Below are 19813 nucleotides of genomic sequence, written 5' to 3'. Positions count from 1 at the left end.
ATAGGTTTATTCCCTGTACTTCTCTGTTAAGCACTAAGCCCCTTCCCCATTTTAAAGGTGAGGAATCAGAAATTAGGTCTCAGGAATGCCAGGCTCTCTGAGGTCTGCTGTTGGGGAAACAAAGTTTCACCACTGACTACCCTGCAAAACAATACTAACACCTCAACTTGTGGAGCCAGCTGGAACTCACTTGACCTGCACTGGGAGCCAGAGTGGAAAGCATGTGCTGTATCTGAGGACAAGTCTATGCTATGGGGACAGGTCTATCAAATTGTGTAGCTTAGGGTTACATTAATAGCGTAACTCAAATCACTGTAGTTAGATCTACTTACTGCAGGGTCCAGAGTGCGCTGGGTCAACAGAAGAAACTCTCCTGTTGATTCCCCTTGCTCATCTTGCTCCAGTGGAGTATTGGAGTGGGTGGGAGAGTGAGTGATCAGTGGTTAAGTAGGTTTTAATTGAACCTGCTACCCCCAGTGGATCGATTGCTGCAGTGTCGATCCATCCCATAGTGGAGACAAGCCCTCAGGCTTGGTTTATGTCACAAAGTAGGTCAACATAACTGTGTCAGTGTCTACACTACATGCTTGCTCTTGTCTATGCAAGTTCCCTTCTACACTAACATGACTCCACCTCCGCAAGAGGCGTAGGGCTTATGTTGGTGTAGCTAGCGTGACATGGTGACTGTATGGACACTGGTACTCTGGCTGTTGGCCATCACTCTTGTCAATACAACAAAGTCAGTTCATGACTCCAAGATGGGCTTCTGTCTGGTCTCCATTCCAAGCCAGGTTTCTACCTTGGGCTGCTGCCTGGGCTCCCCACTTGCAGGCCTGCTGCCCTCTGAGGTCCCAGCTCCTCACTGGAAGCATAGCAGCTAGACTCCAGGTGCAGATCTCCTCGTCAGAGACAAGAAGCCTCCAGCAGCTGCCCGTGCACCCCACTCCCAGAAGGGGGCTGCACGGAGCTGTCTCCTTGTCAGTTGTTGGAAGCGCGCTTGGTGAGGACATGCATCACTGACAGAAGGCCGAGATTATGGACATCAGTCGCTGCACTGATTATTGTGGTAGCTGTTAGTTGACCTAATGTAGATTACAGTACAATCTTAAGTCAGACACTCCCTGCACTGCAGACCTAAGTTCCCACTAAGCTACGTGGCCACACACTAGCTATTCTGTCCTGTGCAGAGGCTCAGGGCTTCTACGTGAACAGATGCCTCTCTCCAGACCCCGAAGCTGCTGTAGTTGGGGAAGAGAGGACCCTCCTGTGGACTTGCCAGCTGGAGTGATGGGCCATTCCCCCAGCCTCTCAGGAAAGTGGGGTGCCAGTGGACGGACCCCTACACTAGTGGGAGTTGGGGTCTACTCTGGAGTTGTCTGGCAGTGCAACTGCAGCTGTGCTGCTGTAACGTTTCCAGTGTGTACACATCCTGAGAGGTTGCAGGTCAGGTGCTCTCCACTTCTAATACAAGCTACAGAAATGGACACTTGTGCTGGTTCTGAGGCTAAATGCTGCATTTATTAACTCCAGCACCGTTTTTCCTGAACACTTCAGTTAAGAAGTCTGTGTGTGGCTACCTGGCCATTTTATAGGAAAGCAAGTGTATGTAGAACTCCAGTGTTCCTTTTGCTCTTTGACTTTTGGAAGTGATGTATATTTGGAGTTCTCTACTGCATTTGTTTGGTTTGGTGGGGCAGTTATGTGAACTGTGCTGTCGCAAACTGGTGATAGCTATCTTTCCCCTGGAACTCGGTGTGCACACAGTACCTTGCTATTTGCCCTGTTGTGGTCCTAGTATTGAAAACTCAGCCACTGGACTGTCACAGTGCCTCCGTGACATCAAGAGTCCAAGTCCTCTTTTCAAACATCACTGAAAAGTTCCATTTGATGGCTCCTTAAATTGTGGATATGTTTACTTTGAAGACACTGCTGCTTCTCTTACTTTCTTGGTAGAGTAAAGCCTTTGTCGGTATTAACAGAGATTACTAAAGTTGATGTGTATGTTTGCTGCTGTGATTACAAAATGGGTGAAATTGCGGAACGAGGGGAGGAGTATTTTAATTGCATTCATGTCCTTATGTTTGTTAGATTTCTGCTTTCAGATAGCAGTAGCTTTCACAGCCTGCGCAATTAATTTTTCTACGGGGTTCCTTGGTTTGTTTCTCTTCCGACTATTAATCTGAATTGTTGGCTGGTACGTTCATATTTTAATGGTGGCAACTCAACAGAGAACACAGAAAGAATAAAACTAACTTGCTGCCATCTGTTAACATACTTGTATGATCAAATTTAAAGTGCTATCAGTCTACAAAGCTATTTTGTTAAATAGCACTTCCTTACTTTGCATATCTTCTCACTGCATCTCTGAGGCATATCTGTTTACTTTATTGAGACAAACAACTCATTAGCCCTGTGTTGTGGGTACAGCCTTGGAAAAACAAGCTGGATTCTGTTCTGCTTCAGTATAATTTAACTGACTTCTGATCACAGAGCTTCTATTATCATTAGAAAATTCAAGGTGTGGCTCTTTTTTCAGACCCCAGACTGAACTTGAACTTTCTTTTGATTTTTTTTTTTTGAAAACTTTAAATGTCACGCAGAAACCAACTGAAAGTAGATAAATCCTGTAATGTTAATTTTCTGACTTTATTACCCAATAATGGGTTGAACCCTAAAGTTGCTTACTTCCTCATAGAAATTTGAGGGTGCCCAGTTTTCTCAGTGGGATAATTACTTCTATAACCAGGGCTTTGGAGCGGAGCCTGGAGGTGAGCAGTGGAGCTGCAGGTTTTTGCCCGGAGCTGGAGCACAGAAAATCATGACTGCTCCAGTTGGGGTGTGTGGTTTTTTTTTTCTTCCATTTTCAGTCCAAACTGAATGATGTTTTAGCAAGAAAGTCCTAAAGGTGCCAAATGTTTCAGAGTGTATAACAATTGATATTAACATATGCTTTACCACTTCATGTAATGTGTCAGTTATTCTCACTTTGGCCGAAATCAAAATTTAATGTACAGGTACAGAATTACAAAGTTTTGGAGATATGTTTTATTAAAGAATCAGATAATTATCAGACATCCGGCAACACTGCAGACTGCTCCCACCCTCGTGCCAAGGTTAGGCGAGTACATACTCACATAGATTAGTTAGTCAGATTGGTATGTTTATTTTCAACCTTGTAACATGTAGCCTCGTTACTTCCCAACAATTAATGTTGTAGAACAGTGATAGCACGTATTAACACTATGGCACATACCAAATTTCATTGATATATCTATATTAAAGCATTTTTGAGAGATCAATTAAAAATTTGGAAAATATTTAGAATATTTTTACTGCAAAATTTCATAAGAAAAACTAATGTGCAATTAATAAATACAAACATATTAATTATGTATATTAAAAATACTTCTTTCTTCAATAAAACTGCAAAAAACATTAAAATATATTTTAATAATAATTTCGTGTAAAAAGAAAATGCAATAATTTTTGTCCAGAATATTCAAAATAAATTCGAAGTACCTTAAGTGGTTAAGATATCATAAGCAGGTACATTTATTTAAAAAAAATGTAATGCTTTTGTTCATTGCTTTTCGAAGATCATAACAAGAAACATTTGGATGCAGTAGCAGCACAAGAAGATTTGGCCATGGCTTCAACAAAAAAATCATATCTGCCCCCCCATGATTGATAGCCAATTTACAGAAAAGGATCTCAACAATGTCTTTACTTTTGAATTTGAAAAGCCCAAATTTGGGCTTTTGGGAAAAGCAAAGAAGAAATTGGCAATGTGCAAGGTGGAAAAAGAAATGAATAGCAAACTCAGACCATGTAGCTTCAAGACAAGTGAAGCAAGTACCATGAAAAGTTTCAACCTTTGGTGACACGTAAAACGTAACCATCCTGAAAACTAGGTGGCTCTGGTTACAAAAAAAGGACCAGGAAGATGAGGCAAAACAGAAAGCTGACGCAGCTAAATGACATTCATCTGGCTCTTTGAAAACTCCTGGAGAAAAGATTTTTTGCGGAGCTTCATCTGAAAAGAAACCCAAAATTGAGCAAACAAAACTTGACTCATATTTGAAGTCCTCAAAAGTTAGTCACCATGAATGCCAATACTTTCCATGAAGGGCTGGTGGAAATGGTTTGCCTCAGTTCAACACCGCTCACTACCTTCAGGTTAAAGAACAAAGGATTCCAAAAAATTGCAGGTGAAATGGGTCAGCAGCTTGGCACTTCGACGGGGCACGATGCAGTTTGTCATTTAGTTGTCAGCACAGCTGAGTCTGGTCACAAAGAGCTTACGAAAGCTTTGGAGCAAAAATTGTGCTCCCTGAAAATGGATGTGGCAACCCGTGGAAACCGAAATTTCCTTGCAATCTGTGCTCAGTACTATGAAGAAGGAAAAGATAAAGCTGTGGTAAGAACCTTGGACATAATCGACACTGAAGGGCATCACAGTTGTTCCTACGTGAAAAGTCAAGTAAAAGCTATTTTAGAAAAATTTGGGATCAGTGAAATGCAAATGCTGAGCATGTGCGTTGACAATGCAGCAAACATGACGTGTGCTGTCAAAAATTTCAGCGAGGACAATGAAACCACTTCTACCTCTGAGAACAGGGATGTGGACAGAACTGAAGCTATTTTGCTAGATGAAGGAACTAAAGGAATGGATGAAATTGAACTCAATATGGATGCTGCTGCACAATAGGTTAATGACCCTAGCCTCATACTTCCAACATGGCTTTATGAGGAGGTGTGGTATTCACACTCTTCAGTTGGCAATCTGGGATGGACTGAACAAAGAACATGCGAAGAAATTTCTGGCAAATTCTACAAGTCGTTGTCTAACTACAAACCCCAAGTATTCGAAGTGTTCTGCTTGATCTGCATGGGGTAACTCAATCATTGGATACTGTGACTCGCTGGGGTTCAACATTTGCGATGATTGATCGCCTTCTCGTTTTTCAGTCTTATTGTGAACAAGTGGCTGCTGCTGGAACAAGAGAACTCAAGTTTACAAAAGCTGAATGGGACGAAGTGAGAACCTGCAAGACCTCTTGGCAAAGCCAAACCAAACAACTGTGAATCTTCAAGCTGTCGATGTAACCCTGGGAGTTTTAATGAAGGAATGGCGAAAATTGTCAAAATTCTTTCAAGAAAATGGTGGACAAATTGCAGAAGGAATTCTATCCTCTATGCAGAAACGCGGAGAGAAGCTTTTTGACAGTAATTCATTTCCTTGCTGGAGTGTACGTTGACACACGGTATCGGATTCTTCTTACCTCAAGGGAAATATCCAAGGCGAAACAGGTTGAAGGAAAAAAAACACAACAAAAGGAGTCACCAACAATTGAATTTGCGGCTTTGGAAAGTTCACATCCTTCAGAAATAGCAGGCTGTTCTCAGACTTCCGTCTCCACTCTGAACTTGTTCGAGCGTCCATCCCTGAGATGTCCTCAACCATGACAGGGAAATGGAGATAATTCAAGCACCAATTCTTCAGAAGATGACGACTTCGAAAAGGAATTGGATAAACAAGAAAGACGCCGGCGAGTTTCTGCGATTCATAATTGTAATGAAGCATTATTCGAGAGAAACTTTCGGGAAGATTGTGAGGAGATGGAGTCTATTGGTAGGCTAAAAGTTAAGTCTGGTTTTGAGGCCATTCTCAGCTACCCACACCGCATTCAAGCTGCCTGTAAAATTGTTTCGAGCATGCCAACAACTCAAGCTAGTGTAGAGCAATTGTTTTCGGCTTTAAAGTTAATTTTAAATATTCTGCAGCAGGCTATGAAAGATTAATTGACTGCTGCAATAATTTTTTACAGATTTGAATTATGAATGATTCTAGTTTGTATCATTGTTGATGACATTTAAATTTTAAAACTCTGAATAAAAATGTTTTTTCAAAATTACAGTATGCACTTTTTTATTTAGTTAAAAATTAATTTGAGTTGGAGCGCGGAGCTGGAGCAGTCACTATTGGTGCCGGAGTGGAGCTGGAGCAGAGTAATTCAAAAACTTGATTGCTCCAAATCCCTATCTATAACTATTAATTGTCATGTGCATGTTTATATGCTTGAAAGGGAAATGTGGTAATAGTTTGAAGAACAGTGGTCAGTCATGATAAAAAGAATTATTTACTTTCTGGTATATAGAACTTTACAAATGTAGGGCAAAACCCAAAGATCTTGGGAGCAACAGTGGGAACTGCTTGGGCAGCAGAGGAGGTGTGGAGACTGAGAAATGTCAAGTAAGAATCCCTGGGAGAAATGGGTTGGAGTATATTTCAAATCTATCCATGACTTGCTGAAACCATTTGGCTGCACAAACCAGACACTGAAGAGGTTGTGTCTGTCTTTGAGAAAACAGCCCCTCTTTGGTGGTTCCGTACATGTTTTATACCCTTCTGTTTTACCATTTTATAAAATAACTGTAAGGCCCGTATATTGTATGCATTTTGATTCAAAATGCCGATTATAGTTAGGAGGATTTACTGCCGTGGTCTCCGGCTCTGTTGATGATGGTAACCAGAAGGCTGCTTGTGGGTGTGCTCAATGATGTGGGTCCGATGATCACAGCAGACTCCGAGAGGGCCCTAAAGGCCACAAACCAGAGAAGGATCGAAGGTGCCAGGCCAGGCTTGTTAAGCGAAGTACAGGAACAGTTGTCAGCAGACTTTACTGAACCACCATACACGTGTACTTGCCACAATGGAATGACTCAATCCGTGGGAAATTTCTACTGCCCCCTAGGTCATACAAAGACTGTTCCTGCCCCAAGACACCACATTATATACAGGTACAAACAAATCACACCTCACTGCTGACATATCAGGTTGCCACCCTCTGACGTTGTCAGGTGACCACCCTCTGACACTACTTAGATACCACCCATCCCCCTGTACCTCGTGGTTTGATTAGATCATCTCTATCCATCATGCTGTCATTTTAGACTCTTTCCTGAATGTGGGTCGGTATCTGTGAGGAGTGGGTACCAAGATCTTTTCTAATGAGCTGGTGGTTACTTAACATCCTTAGTGGACACGCACACCTAGACTTCAGCATTGCTTTTGACACAATCCCACATATTATTCTGATAAATAAGCTGGAGAAATGCGGGCTTGACAGGACTACCATTAAGTGGATACATAATTAACTGTAAACCAAAAGCAAATAATGAAATGCTCTCCGATTGGAGGGAGGTTTCAAGTAGGGTTTCATGGGAATGTGTTCTGGGTCTGGTGGGGTTTAACATCTTTATTTAATGACCTGGCTGTAAGTATAGAGAGCATAGTGATTAAGTTTGCAGTGACATTTAGCCAAGACCAATGTAAGATGTTGCACTTAGAGAAGAAAAACCAAATGCACAACTACAGAATAGAGGAACACTGGCTTTCCAAGATCTGGGAGTGGTGGTAGATCACCGCCTCAACATGAGTCAGTAATGCAATGCTGTGACAAAAACAAATGCAATTTTAGGTTGCCTTAACAGCGGCATAGCATGCAAGTCACGGTATGTGATAGTGCTGTGCTTGGCACTGGTTAGGCCTCAGCTGGAGTACAGTTTTTCCTTTTTTGGTTACCAGTATACTAAAAAAGATGCAGAGAGACTGAAAAGGATCCAGAGGTGAGTGACAATGCACCAAAGACGACCAGAGTGATGGAGTGCTCACCATGGGAGTAAAGGCTGAAGGACTTGTGTGTTTTTAGCTTGGGGGGGGGGGGGGAGATGATGGTGGTCTTCAAATATTTGAACGGCTGCTATAAAAAGATGGCGAAATCATGCTCTTTGTCAGAGGGCAGCACTAGAGGCAATGGGCTCAAATTATAGCCTAGCATCTTGAGATTAAATCGCCACAAAAACTTCCTACCTGCAAGAACGGTAGGACAATGGCAGGGGACACTGCCTAGGGAGGATGTGGAGGCTCCTTCACTGGAGGACTTTGAAAGGAGGCGGGATAACCATCTGTCTTGGATGGTTAGACACAACAAGTCCTGCACCTTGGCAGGGGTTATGATTCTTGCAGTCCTTTCAAACCTTATGGGCCTATGATTGCAATAGTCTCGGATTTGGTCCCAAGCTTTAGTGCCACACTGCAATTTGGTCTCTCTTTATATATACACACACACACACACACACACCCATTCTGCCAATGGTTCGATCCTCATTTTGAAAGAAGTCTGTGGGCGGAGCAGTTTAGTAAACATTTATCCCTGATCCTTTTTTTAACTATTCTGAACTTGAGTATTAGTAGGGATGTAAAATCCTGGTTAATCAGTTAACTGACTAGCACGATCTTACCGTTTCAGCCCCCCAGCCCTCACGCTGGGGCTGCTCCCCGGGGAACTGGTTAACCGTTACCCGGTAAGCATCACCCAGTGAGGGTGTGGTGTGGTGCCTCTTGTTGGATGGAAACCTATTCTGCACACTTAGAGCAGCTTTTTGCCAACATGGAACATAGTTTTGACATGGACCCTGCCATTTCAGAAGTGTTCATGGTTTGCTGGTGAAGTGTCATCGGTTCTGGACAACATTGACTTTTTTTCTTAAATATTCTAAATCAAACACTTGGGATCAATGCAAAATTCTCAATCTTGCAGAGCGGGGAGGAAAGGAAACTGTCTGGGAAAAGGTGCATTAGAAAACTACCATTGCTACACCCTTGGAGGAGAACTAGCCATTCCTTTCAGAAGGGTTACAGCAACAAGTGAATAATGAGCCCTTTCAGAGGGAGAAAGTGATCCTGAGCACTGCAGTTCCTGTAATCGTTGCTTGGCGCATTGAAACAGAGCCACTGTGCACTATTGTGCTGCTCCTGAATTCAAACTCTCTTTATGCACTGTAGGTGATTCATCGCAAGCTCTCTGCCCTGCTTTTCGCGACACTCCTTCACGTGTGCATTAATTCTCCGTTGTGCCGAACAGAATCCTAACACGCCACTATTTCTGTTTCCGCCAGCAGCCTGGAATAGTGTCCCCTTTCAAACGAGTCTTCCTGAAAGGTGAAAAGGGTCGGGATAAAAAGGCCCAGGAGAAGGTTACGGAAAGACGACCTCTTCATACAGTGCAGCTGTCCTTGCCCGATCGAGTTGAACCAGACATATTGTTGAATGACTACATTGAAAAGGAAGTCAAGGTAACTTTTTGGGCTGTCTTTCTTTCATCTTTCAGCCTCCTCATCCTGTCACGCTCCTGGCCACGGTCAGTAGCTGGTTTACTAGATTCCTTTGCTGCAGGGCACATTGCAGAATAGGGTCCTCTGCATTAAACTGTGTTTGGAATCGCACCCGACTTCACTCCCGCAGCGCTCTGCTCTTTTCTCTCTGCCTCTCTTTTGGGGAACACTTCTGACCTGGAGATGCTCACGTCTGTCTTATGATCTTCGGCGAGTGTGAGCGCTCCGCAGCAAGTGCAGGGGACACGGAAGCGTGAAGGTGCAAAGTTGCCTCTCTGCCTTAAAGCTGCTGCAGTGGCTCCCCCCTTCATTTTAGGGTCAAGTTCAAAATGTCAGACCTCCCCTTCCTCTGGCTGACCTAATGGACTGGGCGTGCACATGCGTGATCTCGACACTCTTCATGCAAGACTGTTCTCTTCAGCTTCTGCCATCTGGAACAGCTCTCTTGTGTATTTCCTCCTCCTCAAGCGCCCGCTCTGACCTCTCAGCTAAAAGTGATATATTCCTGGTCACTCGTTAATGCTGTAACTATATTTAACTCCTGCGAAGCCTTTGGGACATAGCCTCTATGAAAAATGCTAATTAGGATATTGTCTAATCTCTTGATACAAAAATCTAGTTGGAATGAGGTTGATTCTTGCTGGAGAATGACAGCGGTCAGTAAACCGTTGTGCTAGATCGGTGGTTTTCAGACTGGGACATGTGTACCCCAAGGGATACGTGAGCTCTTATGGAGGGGAGGGGGTAAGAACATAAGAATGGCCACACTGGATTAGGCCAGAGGTCCATCTGGCCCAGTATCCTGTCTTGACTGGCCAATGCCAGGTGCTCCAGAGGGAATGAACAGAACAGGCAGTCATCAAGTGATCCGTTCCCTGCTGCTCACACCCAACATCTGGCAAACAGGCTAGGAACACTCTCCCTGTTGTGCGAAATCCCGTAATGGCAGACAATGCATTTTATTTAGGAAGACTTGGCAATCTAACCAGAATATACTTATCTTGGGTGGTGGCGGGGTGGGGGATGTGGCAGACCACATTGTCCAAGAGGAAGGGTTCCTCAGCCTAAAAAGTTTGAAAACCACTGTGCTAGATCATGCTCTTCCAGGGTTAGCTGCTCACCCTTTCTCCAGCTGAGAGGTGCTTTGAAGCCAGGTGGGATAAAGAGTGAACCACCCTGTGCTGCTTCATTGCTCGTGCTCCGTTGTGAGCAGGCATCAGGTGACCGCAAATGTGGCATTGAGGGAGCAACCTGCCAATACTCCCCTCAAACCAGGCTCAAGCTTATTTCCAACTGTCTTTTTCTTCTTTCAATTGACCCCACTTGATATGAGTACACAGGGAAGGATTTCAGTGTTGGTTTATCTCTCTCGTTGTAATGGATCGTCTTTTCCTTCCCAGTATTTAGGCCAGCTGACATCCATCCCAGGGTACCTGAATCCCTCCAGTCGTACTGAAATACTGCATTTGATAGACAATGCAAAGGTGAGTGCTATCCATTCCAACCCTTACTCAGTGAATTATACCCACTGTACTGTTGCTACTGTTCTTATTCAGCGTTTGCGTGTGGTACTGGAGCTAAGGCTGCTGCTGCTGGGCAGAGAGGTTAAAGTCTGATCTTTGTTCTGGGAAGACTTGCAGCCCAAGAACTAGAAGATGATGCAATGCATGGTTAGATGGTTCAGGTCACAGGACTGCAGGAGAAGCTTAAGCAAAGAGTTATTGTCCAGTCATGTGAAATGTATTACAGCTTGAACCTCTCTCGTCCGGGACTCTGTGGTCGGCAACATCTGTGGACAGTAGGACCACAGATGATGCTAGACCAGAGAGCCCCAACTTAAGAGGTTGAGAGCGACAGCCAGTCTAGTCAGGGGCAGCCCGCAGGACCAATGACCTGGGAGCAGAGAGCCACCCTTTTGGGGACAATGGCAGAGAGCCCCAAGAGTGGCTGCTGTCTTGCGCAGAGCCAGGTGGCTGGAGGCAGGAAACCCCAGGAGCAGCAGACCAGGGAACCCTGAGAGCAGCTGCTGCCTTGTGTGGGGCAGGGAGCAGAGCCCTATGAGCAAGCTGGGGGCAGCAGAACCAGGCAGGTAGCCTGGAGGAGGTCAGGCCTCTGGGTTCTCCTGGGGCAGCAGCTAGGAGGGGCGCCCCAGGGAGAGCCCAGATGCCTGACTTCCACTGGTCCGGCAGATTCCCTTGTTTAGGACCACTCAGGTCCCAAGGGTGCTGGACCAGGGAGGTTCAACCTGTGGTATGTATCCTGTTGGGTCCAGTTCTCAGAAACTTAATAGTGAAGGTCATCAGTGCATGACCAATTATCAGGGGTCCAGAAAATCTGAACTGCAGACAGGTGATGTGAGGGTGCTCCTCTCCTGGGAGCACGGTGCCACCATGTTGTGCCCGGGGATCATAGAATCATAGAATCATAGGACTGGAAGGGACCTCGAGAGGTCATCGAGTCCAGCCCCCCGCCCTCAAGGCAGGATCAAGCTCCGTCTACACCATCCCTGACAGATGTCTATCTAACCTGTTCTTAAATATCTCCAGAGAGGGAGATTCCACCACCTCCCTTGGCAATTTATTCCAATATTTGACCACCCTGACAGTTAGGAATTTTTTCCTAATGTCCAATCTAAACCTCCCCTGCTGCACTTTAAGCCCATTACTCCTTGTCCTGTCCTCAGAAACCAAGAGGAACAAATTTTCGCCTTCCTCCTTGTGACACCCTTTTAGATATTTGAAAACCGCTATCATGTCCCCCCTTAATCTTCTTTTTTCCAAACTAAACAAGCCCAGTTCATGAAGCCTGGCTTCATAGGTCATGTTCTCTAGACCTTTAATCATTCTTGTCGCTCTTCTCTGTACCCTTTCCAATTTCTCCACATCTTTCTTGAAATGTGGCGCCCAGAACTGGACACAGTACTCCAGCTGAGGCCTAACTAGTGCAGAGTAGAGCGGCAGAATGACTTCACGAGTTTTGCTTACAACACACCTGTTGATACAACCTAGAATCATATTTGCTTTTTTTGCAACAGCATCACACTGTTGACTCATATTCAACTTGTGGTCCACTATGACCCCTAGATCCCTTTCCGCCATGCTCCTTCCTAGACAGTCGCTTCCCATCTTGTATGTATGGAACTGATTGTTCCTTCCTAAGTGGAGCACTTTGCATTTCTCTTTATTAAACCTCATCCTGTTTACCTCTGACCATTTCTCTAACTTGCTAAGGTCATTTTGAATTATGTCCCTATCCTCCAAAGAAGTCGCAACCCCACCCAGTTTGGTATCATCTGCAAACTTAATAAGAGTACTCTCTATCCCAATATCTACATCATTGATGAAGATATTGAATAGTACGGGTCCCAAAACAGACCCTTGAGGAACTCCACTTGTTATCCCTTTCCAGCAGGATTTAGAACCGTTAACAACAACTCTCTGACTACGGTTATCCAGCCAATTATGCACCCACCTTATCGTGGCCCTATCTAAGTTATATTTGCCTAGTTTATCAATAAGAATATCATGCGAGACCGTATCAAATGCCTTACTAAAGTCTAGGTATATGACATCCACCGCTTCTCCCTTATCCACAAGGCTCGTTATCTTATCAAAGAAAGCTATCAGATTAGTTTGGCATGACTTGTTCTTCACAAACCCATGCTGGCTATTCCCTATCACTTTATTACTTTCCAAGTGTTTGCATACGATTTCCTTAATTACCTGCTCCATTATCTTCCCTGGGACAGACGTTAAACTGACCGGTCTATAATTTCCTGGGTTGTTCTTATTCCCCTTTTTATAGATGGGCACAATATTTGCCCTTTTCCAGTCTTCTGGAATCTCCCCTGTCTGCCATGATTTTTCAAAGATCATAGCTAAAGGCTCAGATACCTCCTCTATCAGCTCCTTGAGTATCCTGGGATGCATTTCATCAGGACCTGGTGACTTGCTGACATCTAACTTTCCTAAGTGATTTTTAACTTGTTCTTTGTGTATCCTATCTTCTAAACTTACCCTCTCTCTGCTTGTATTCACTACGTTAGGCACACCTCCAGACTTCTCGGTGAAGACCGAAACAAAGAAGTCATTGAGCATCTCCGCCATTTCCAAGTTCCCTGTTACTGCATCTCCCTCCTCGCTAAGCAGTGGGCCTACCCTGTCCTTGGTCTTCCTCTTGCTTTTAATGTATTTATAAAAGGTCTTCTTGTTTCCCTTTATGCCTGTAGCTAGTTTGATCTCATTTTGTGCCTTTGCCTTTCTAATCTTGCCCCTGCATTCCCGTGTTGCTTGCCTATATTCATCCTTTGTTAGTTGTCCTAGTTTCCATTTTTTATATGACTCCTTTTTTATTTTGAGATCATGCAAGATCTCCTTGTTAAGCCAAGCTGGTCTTTTGCCATATTTTCTATCTTTCCTACACAGCGGAATTGTTTGCTTTTGGGCCCTTAACAACGTCCCTTTGAAATACTTCCAACTCTCCTCAGTTGTTTTTCCCTTCAGTCTTGCTTCCCATGGGACCTTACCTACAAGTTCTCTGAGCTTATCAAAATCTGCCTTCCTGAAATCCATAACCTCAATTGTGCTGGTCTCCCTTCTACCTTTCCTTAAGATCATGAACTCTATTATTTCGTGATCACTGTCCCCTATACTGTCTTCCACTTTCAAGTTCTCAACTAGTTCCTCCCTATTTGTTAAAACCAAATCCAGAACAGCTTCTCCTCTGGTAGCTTTTTCAACCTTCTGAAACAGAAAGTTGTCTCCAATGCAGTCCAGAAACTTATTGGATAGCCTGTGCCTCGCTGTGTTAGTTTCCCAACATATGTCTGGATAGTTGAAGTCTCCCATCACCACCAAATCTTGGGCTTTGGATAGTTTTGTTAATTGTTTAAAAAAGGCCTCATCCACCTCTTCCACCTGGCTAGGTGGCCTGTAGTAGACTCCTAGCATGATATCACCTTCGTTTTTTACCCCTTTTAGCTTAACCCAGAGACTCTCTACACAGCTATCTCCTACGTTCATCTCCACTTCAGTCCAAGTGTGTACATTTTTAACATACAAGGCAACCCCTCCTCCCTTTTTCCCCTGTCTGTCCTTCCTGAGCAAGCCGTACCCTTCCATACCAATATTCCAATCATGCGTCCCATCCCACCAGGTTTCTGTAATACCAATGATATCATAGTTGTATTTATTGGTTAGCAATTCCAGTTCTTCCTGCTTATTACCCATACTTCTCGCATTTGTATATAGGCATCTAAGATACTGATTTGATCTTGCCTCCCTGTTGTGCCCTGACCCTCCTTTCTCCTTGCCATTATAGGCCGTAGTCCCCCCCATTTCCAACCCATCTCCCAGTCCCGCACATTCAGCACTTACCTGTGGGCTTTGCTCACCTGCCCCCGACAAACCCCGGGATAATGAAAGGAAAATGATTCTGCTTTAATGAAAGGTTTTTTTGTTTGTAGAGGGCACATCAGCTCCCAGGTCAGCTGACCCAGGAACATGATGCTGTGATTAGTCTGTCTGCCTACAATGTCAAGCTGGTGTGGAGGGACGGAGAGGATATCATACTCAGGGTCCCCATCCATGACATCGCAGCTGTGTCCTACATCCGTGATGATTCCTCACACCTGGTAGTACTGAAAACAGGTAGGTTGTGCCCAGCACAGAGATGGCTTTGCTGGTTCCATCTCTTTGACTTGAGACTCAAGCCCTTAGACTACATTTGCCCTAAGGCCTTTTTGCACACTCTGGTGGCCTAAAGGGATCTTAAAAGTAGACCTACGTTGTGCCTACAACCGGGCTCTTAGATGTGATGGGCTTAGTGAAATGGGAACAGCCATTAACTGTCCCTGGGGCAGGTGAACAAGATATTTCATCAATTTAGAAGGAAAAGTGAGTTTTGATAGAACTGGAATTTGTTTCCTTTAACATAGGGAGACCAGACTGAAAGGTGTTTCCTGCTGTCACAGCCCACCCTGCCATCTAGTCCCATTCATAAATTCAGAGCCACATCTTAAAACTAGTTGGTTTGTTTTCCCCTACTACACCTATTAAAGGCTATTTGGAAAGGTTTCCATTTGCATCTACCGCAGTGTGGCTCAGCTCGTGGCAGGTGTCGCTCCCTAGAAGGGAGACGTGGAAAACGTGTTCGTATAAATGCACTTCAGGTAGAATGGACATGCCCACATGCCAGGCAAACTTGAGTAGTAAGAAGTGTGTGTGTGTGTGTGTGTGTGTGTGTGTGTGTGTGTGTGTGTGTGTGTGTGTGTGTGTGTGTGTGTGTGTGTGTTGTGCAGTCCTTCTGAATCTGCATGGGAGACTGCTGTGAAAGTTAGGAACGGCTCAGGAATTTCTCCACCAGGCCTGGTTAATACATTTATACCATCCTGTGGGGGAACTCTTTGTGGGAGCTGAGTCTGAATGGCCATGATTTATTGACAGTGACGAACACTATAGAGGATAAACGAGGCTGTCATTCTGTTGATGGATTCTTGTGGCTACCTAAGCCACAATAGTGAAGCTAGTGATCTATGAAATTGTCAGAACTCTTCAGTGGGAAAAGAGCCTTGTTTGTAATTCAGACATTTTCTGTTGTATACAATGCATGGATCTCAAGCCAGAGCCATGCTCTGCGCTAGGTCCTGCTGCTCCACAAGAGGAAGCTGCTTTCTTGCCATTGAATCTGTTGCCTTCCTTCTTTGCAGCCCCCCCTAGCCTTGATTGTGCTGACTTAATTCACTCAACCTTCCTTGCACTCTTACAAGTATTTCAGTGTAAGCGCATGAGATAAAGGGACTTAGGAAGATGTAGAATTATTCCTTCATTCTCACAGTATAATGGGCCAGTTAAGCTCAGCGGCAATTGACATGAAAAAAGTCACCTTTGGGATTTTGTTAGCAAAGCAGCTTGGCCCGTCTACTTTACTTGGTTAGTGCTAATTGAAATTCTTTGTGAAAATAAAGAATAGAGGAATACAGAGGCAAAGTCTGATCAGTTTACACTTCTCAGCAGTCAACATCTGATTCGCTCTAAACGAATTGAATTGCCGAAGTGACAAGTCCCTTACCAACCTCTAGAATGAAAGTACGGAACGGATTTGCGTGGCCATCTCCCACATGCTCCTACAGAGGAGGAAATCCTGGCAAATCGCAGGCTGCACGCATGAGGGGAAAGAGTGTTTGGATAAACAAACTCACTCCATCCCAAAGAATGGGAATCAACGTCTGGGTGGCAGCTGGCTACATGTATTGCATAGGTCTGTGCAGCCAGTCAGGGCCTACTGCCGAGGCGTCCTCGCAGGTCCCTTGGCTCCATCACTGCAGATAACCAGAAGGCTGCTTGCGTGTGTGCTCCATGGTGTGTGCCGTGTCAACTTGTGCACTTAGTCTCCACAGCAGACTCCGAGCGAGTCCCCAAAGACCACAAATCAGATGAGGATTGAAGTACAGTCATAGTTGTCAGTAGAGTCACTGAACCACTACGCACATGTACCCCGTAACAATGGAATGACTCAATCAGCGGGAAACTTCCACTGCCCCCCAGGTCACCCAAAGACTTTCTCCCCAAAACACCACTTTATGTAAGGTGCAGCCAAGTAACACACCACTCCTGACGTGTCAGGTTGCCGCCCTCTGATGCTACTTAGATACCACCCATCCCCCTGCACCTCGTGGTTTGATTAGATCATCTCTATCCATCATGCTGCCATTTTAGATCCTTTCCTGAGTCTGGGTCTGTATCTGTGGGGAGTGTGGGTACCAAGGTCTTTTTGTAATGAGCTGCTGGTGCCATGTGCTTTCAACTTATGACCAGTACCAGTTACTGTTTTGCATTCAGTATGTAGCACCAATTACTGGTCTATACCTGGACCTATTAACAATTAGTGTGTTTTGCACACTCAGCCCTGTTTGTGTCAAGTTCCGTGAGCAGCGGCCTGCCTCTGGCTCCCAGCTTAGCTTTAGATTAGCCATGTGTTGTCCATTGTTAGCTAGGCCTCAGGCCTCTCTAACCAGGCCTGTGCCACATGGACTTATGTTTTAGGCCTGCAGTGAGCTGATGGCTTCCGTACCTCCCCTCTCCTTTCCTCTCACTGACATTGATGGTGTCTCTGTTTCTCAGCTCAGGACCCTGGGATTTCTCCGAGCCAGAGTCTTTGTGCAGAAAGCTCCAAAGCGCTTACGTCGGGGTCGCTGTCAGAAAGTGGCATGGTGCCTGTCGAAGCGTGCTGTTTGGTGGTCCTGGCTACAGAGAACAAAGTAAGGGATAGTACTAGTTCTTTGGCACTCATGCTGCTACCTGTGAAATTGGGGGGTGGGAAAGCGCTCTGGTTGGTTGTATGGATTATCCTATGTAAATAAATAGCTTGGCTCCAGCCCTTGGTTACTTGCACAAGAAGTTATTGTTACTTCCCGGGAGTAGCTGGGATCACAGTCCATCCCGGTGTGAACTGTAATGTGCCCCTTTTAGTACCTTGAGTTGGGTAAGCTTGGTGCCCCACGAGCGTAATATCCAAATTGGGTTTGCCGAGATTGGGAGAAAGTGTTGGCCGAGCAGCCAGTTACAGGAGAAACCATTCTCCCTGTCCAGGAATACCCATAGCATGGCTTCCCTGAAGGCGTTTGTGCTGCCTCTGCTAACACCCTTCTTTGCATAACGCATTTATTCAGCACGTTCTTAAGGCTCCATCAGGGTGTTAGGCACTGTGCAAATAAGGAAACACTGTCCCTGTCACAAGCTTCACAGTGCAATTCAGAGCAGACTAGAGAACAGCTCTTCTTACCGTAGGTCTGTCGCTGCCCCACTTCTCTGCAGTCAGGAATCTGGAAAAGCGGCTACTACGCCGTTAGGGTGCGTCTACACAGAAGCGTTGGTTCGGAATAACAGGGAGTAACGCCTATTCCGCGATAGCTCTTTTAGAGTAGCTGTAGTGTGGACGCTCCACTGCTGCTATTTTGAAATAGCACCTTCCCCAGGGCCATTAAGACTAATTACTCCCACAGCCTCTTGGGGCTCTAAATCGAGGTAGCACGTCCACATTAGGGAAGCTTGTCTAGGACTCATTTTGAGGCTTCCCTGTAGTGTAGACACGCTATTTTGAAATAAGCTATTTTGGAGTATTTCTTCCAGAATAGCTTCTTTCAAAATAAGCATGCAGCATAGGCATACCCTTATAGTCCTCCTGAGCTTGCTGCTAAAGGGAGTGTCATGATAAGCAACCAGGGCTGCTGTTGGTCTTTTCCGGCCCAGGAAAAGGGTGAGCAATGGCTACAATGTGACTTCACTGCCAAAGGGCCGAGGTTTTGCCCTCCTTTGGCATAAACTTAGTTACTTGTACAGCTTCCCACCCCGGCTGCTGCCCCACTGCGTTTACACTCCAGGTTAACATAGGACAGAAGTGGCAAGGGAGCTGCAAGCACATGATGTAGTTTAGTCCTAGGTACATGAATGCTGTAGAAAATCATGGGGACGGAATTGGCTTTTCTCACATTCCAGGCTTGTTTCTTTACCAAGCCTTTTTACTAGCCAAGATGCTGAAATCTCCTGAACAGCCTCCTCGGGTCGGCCGTGCGCTGAGCAGTCAGTGTGGTGGCAGCAGGAGGCGACTGTGTATTTCCCAGCGCTGGAACCGGGGGTGTTCTCTCTTTAGTGTGCTGTAGTGCCATAATAGTACTGGCACTGATCCACCTGTGTGCGCCATGGGGCAGCTCCTGTGGGGGATGACTAGAAGCACGTGCGGACTCCTTCAAAGGCCTCTTGCACCGCAACCTCCCTGCCTGACCCTTCTTTCTCTCCCTCCCCAGGTAACTGCAGAGGAACTCTGCTCACTTCTCAGCCAAGTCTTCCAGATCGTTTACACTGAGTCCACAATAGACTTCTTAGATAGAGCCATATTTGATGGGGCCTCGACACCAACGCGCCATATGTCCCTACACAGTGGTATGCCCAGCACCATTTCCTTTCACTCTTTCCCTGTCCCTGCCCCACACACCCCTTTTCCACCCAGCAGTGCGTGGCCTCAGTACTTGGTGCAGTAGTGCCCTTTGCTTCCCTTCTCTGGTCACGCTCTTGGATCCAAACAGAGGCCCAGATCTTCCTGGGGCCCTGTCTTATCATTGATATGTGTTGCCAACGGCAAGTGGAGGATGCATCTCCGATGCCCCCAGCTGCGTGACAACGGGGGCCCTGATCTAACCTTTGTGAGGAGTTGAATGGCCCAGGGAACTATCTCCACTCTGATGATGATAATCTGGAGCTGTCACTTTCCGATAGTTAAGGGGCAAGTAAAGGCCTGTGGTGTGAGGCGCACTCTGGCTGTCCCGCACTCTCCCACAGATGTTGTGTATTTTGTTTCCTTTTAATTCAGTGGGAGCAGTTTGATAAAGGGGCACTCTGCAATATTACACTGTGCAACTCTTGGTCTCCTAACACTGTCCTAAGGGGCAGAAAACGCTCCCGCAATTCCCATCCTGTAGGTTTTATTTTTCATCCTCTAGCCAGGGACACTCGCAGTGGAATTACATACAGTGTCCATGGCCAGTAGGCTAGGACAGCGGTGCGCAACCTGTAGGTCAGTCTCGGCTGTCTTCTGGGGGGTGTCGCAGCACTGGGCCGGCTGCTATTTTTTTTCCCCCTTG

General features: G+C 45.5%; 1 protein-coding gene across 8 annotated transcripts in view; it reads left to right on the top strand.

Annotated features, from left to right (window-relative positions):
* Positions 1 to 19813, top strand: part of CCM2 (CCM2 scaffold protein) — an 87485-nt gene that overhangs the window by 44589 nt on the left and 23083 nt on the right. For 4 of the 8 annotated variants that reach the window (XR_012902154.1, XM_075923000.1, XM_075923002.1 and 1 more), the window contains exons 2-6: positions 8962 to 9138; positions 10578 to 10661; positions 14642 to 14825; positions 17298 to 17434; positions 18980 to 19115. Coding sequence is in view for 7 of the 8 variants with exons in the window: in XM_075923000.1 (XP_075779115.1) it covers positions 8962 to 9138; positions 10578 to 10661; positions 14642 to 14825; positions 17298 to 17434; positions 18980 to 19115 (718 nt within the window). In the remaining variant the exon portion in view is untranslated. The remainder of the gene's footprint in view (positions 1 to 8961; positions 9139 to 10577; positions 10662 to 14641; positions 14826 to 17297; positions 17435 to 18979; positions 19116 to 19813) is intronic. The other 4 variants (XM_075923001.1, XM_006129623.3, XM_075923003.1 and 1 more) reach the window with 2 other exon arrangements.

Source organism: Pelodiscus sinensis, chromosome 2, assembly GCF_049634645.1.
Source record: "Pelodiscus sinensis isolate JC-2024 chromosome 2, ASM4963464v1, whole genome shotgun sequence".
NCBI classification, from domain to species: Eukaryota; Metazoa; Chordata; order Testudines; family Trionychidae; genus Pelodiscus; species Pelodiscus sinensis.
Note: the sequence above shows the minus strand (reverse complement) of the source record. Positions and strands in the feature narration are given on the sequence as shown.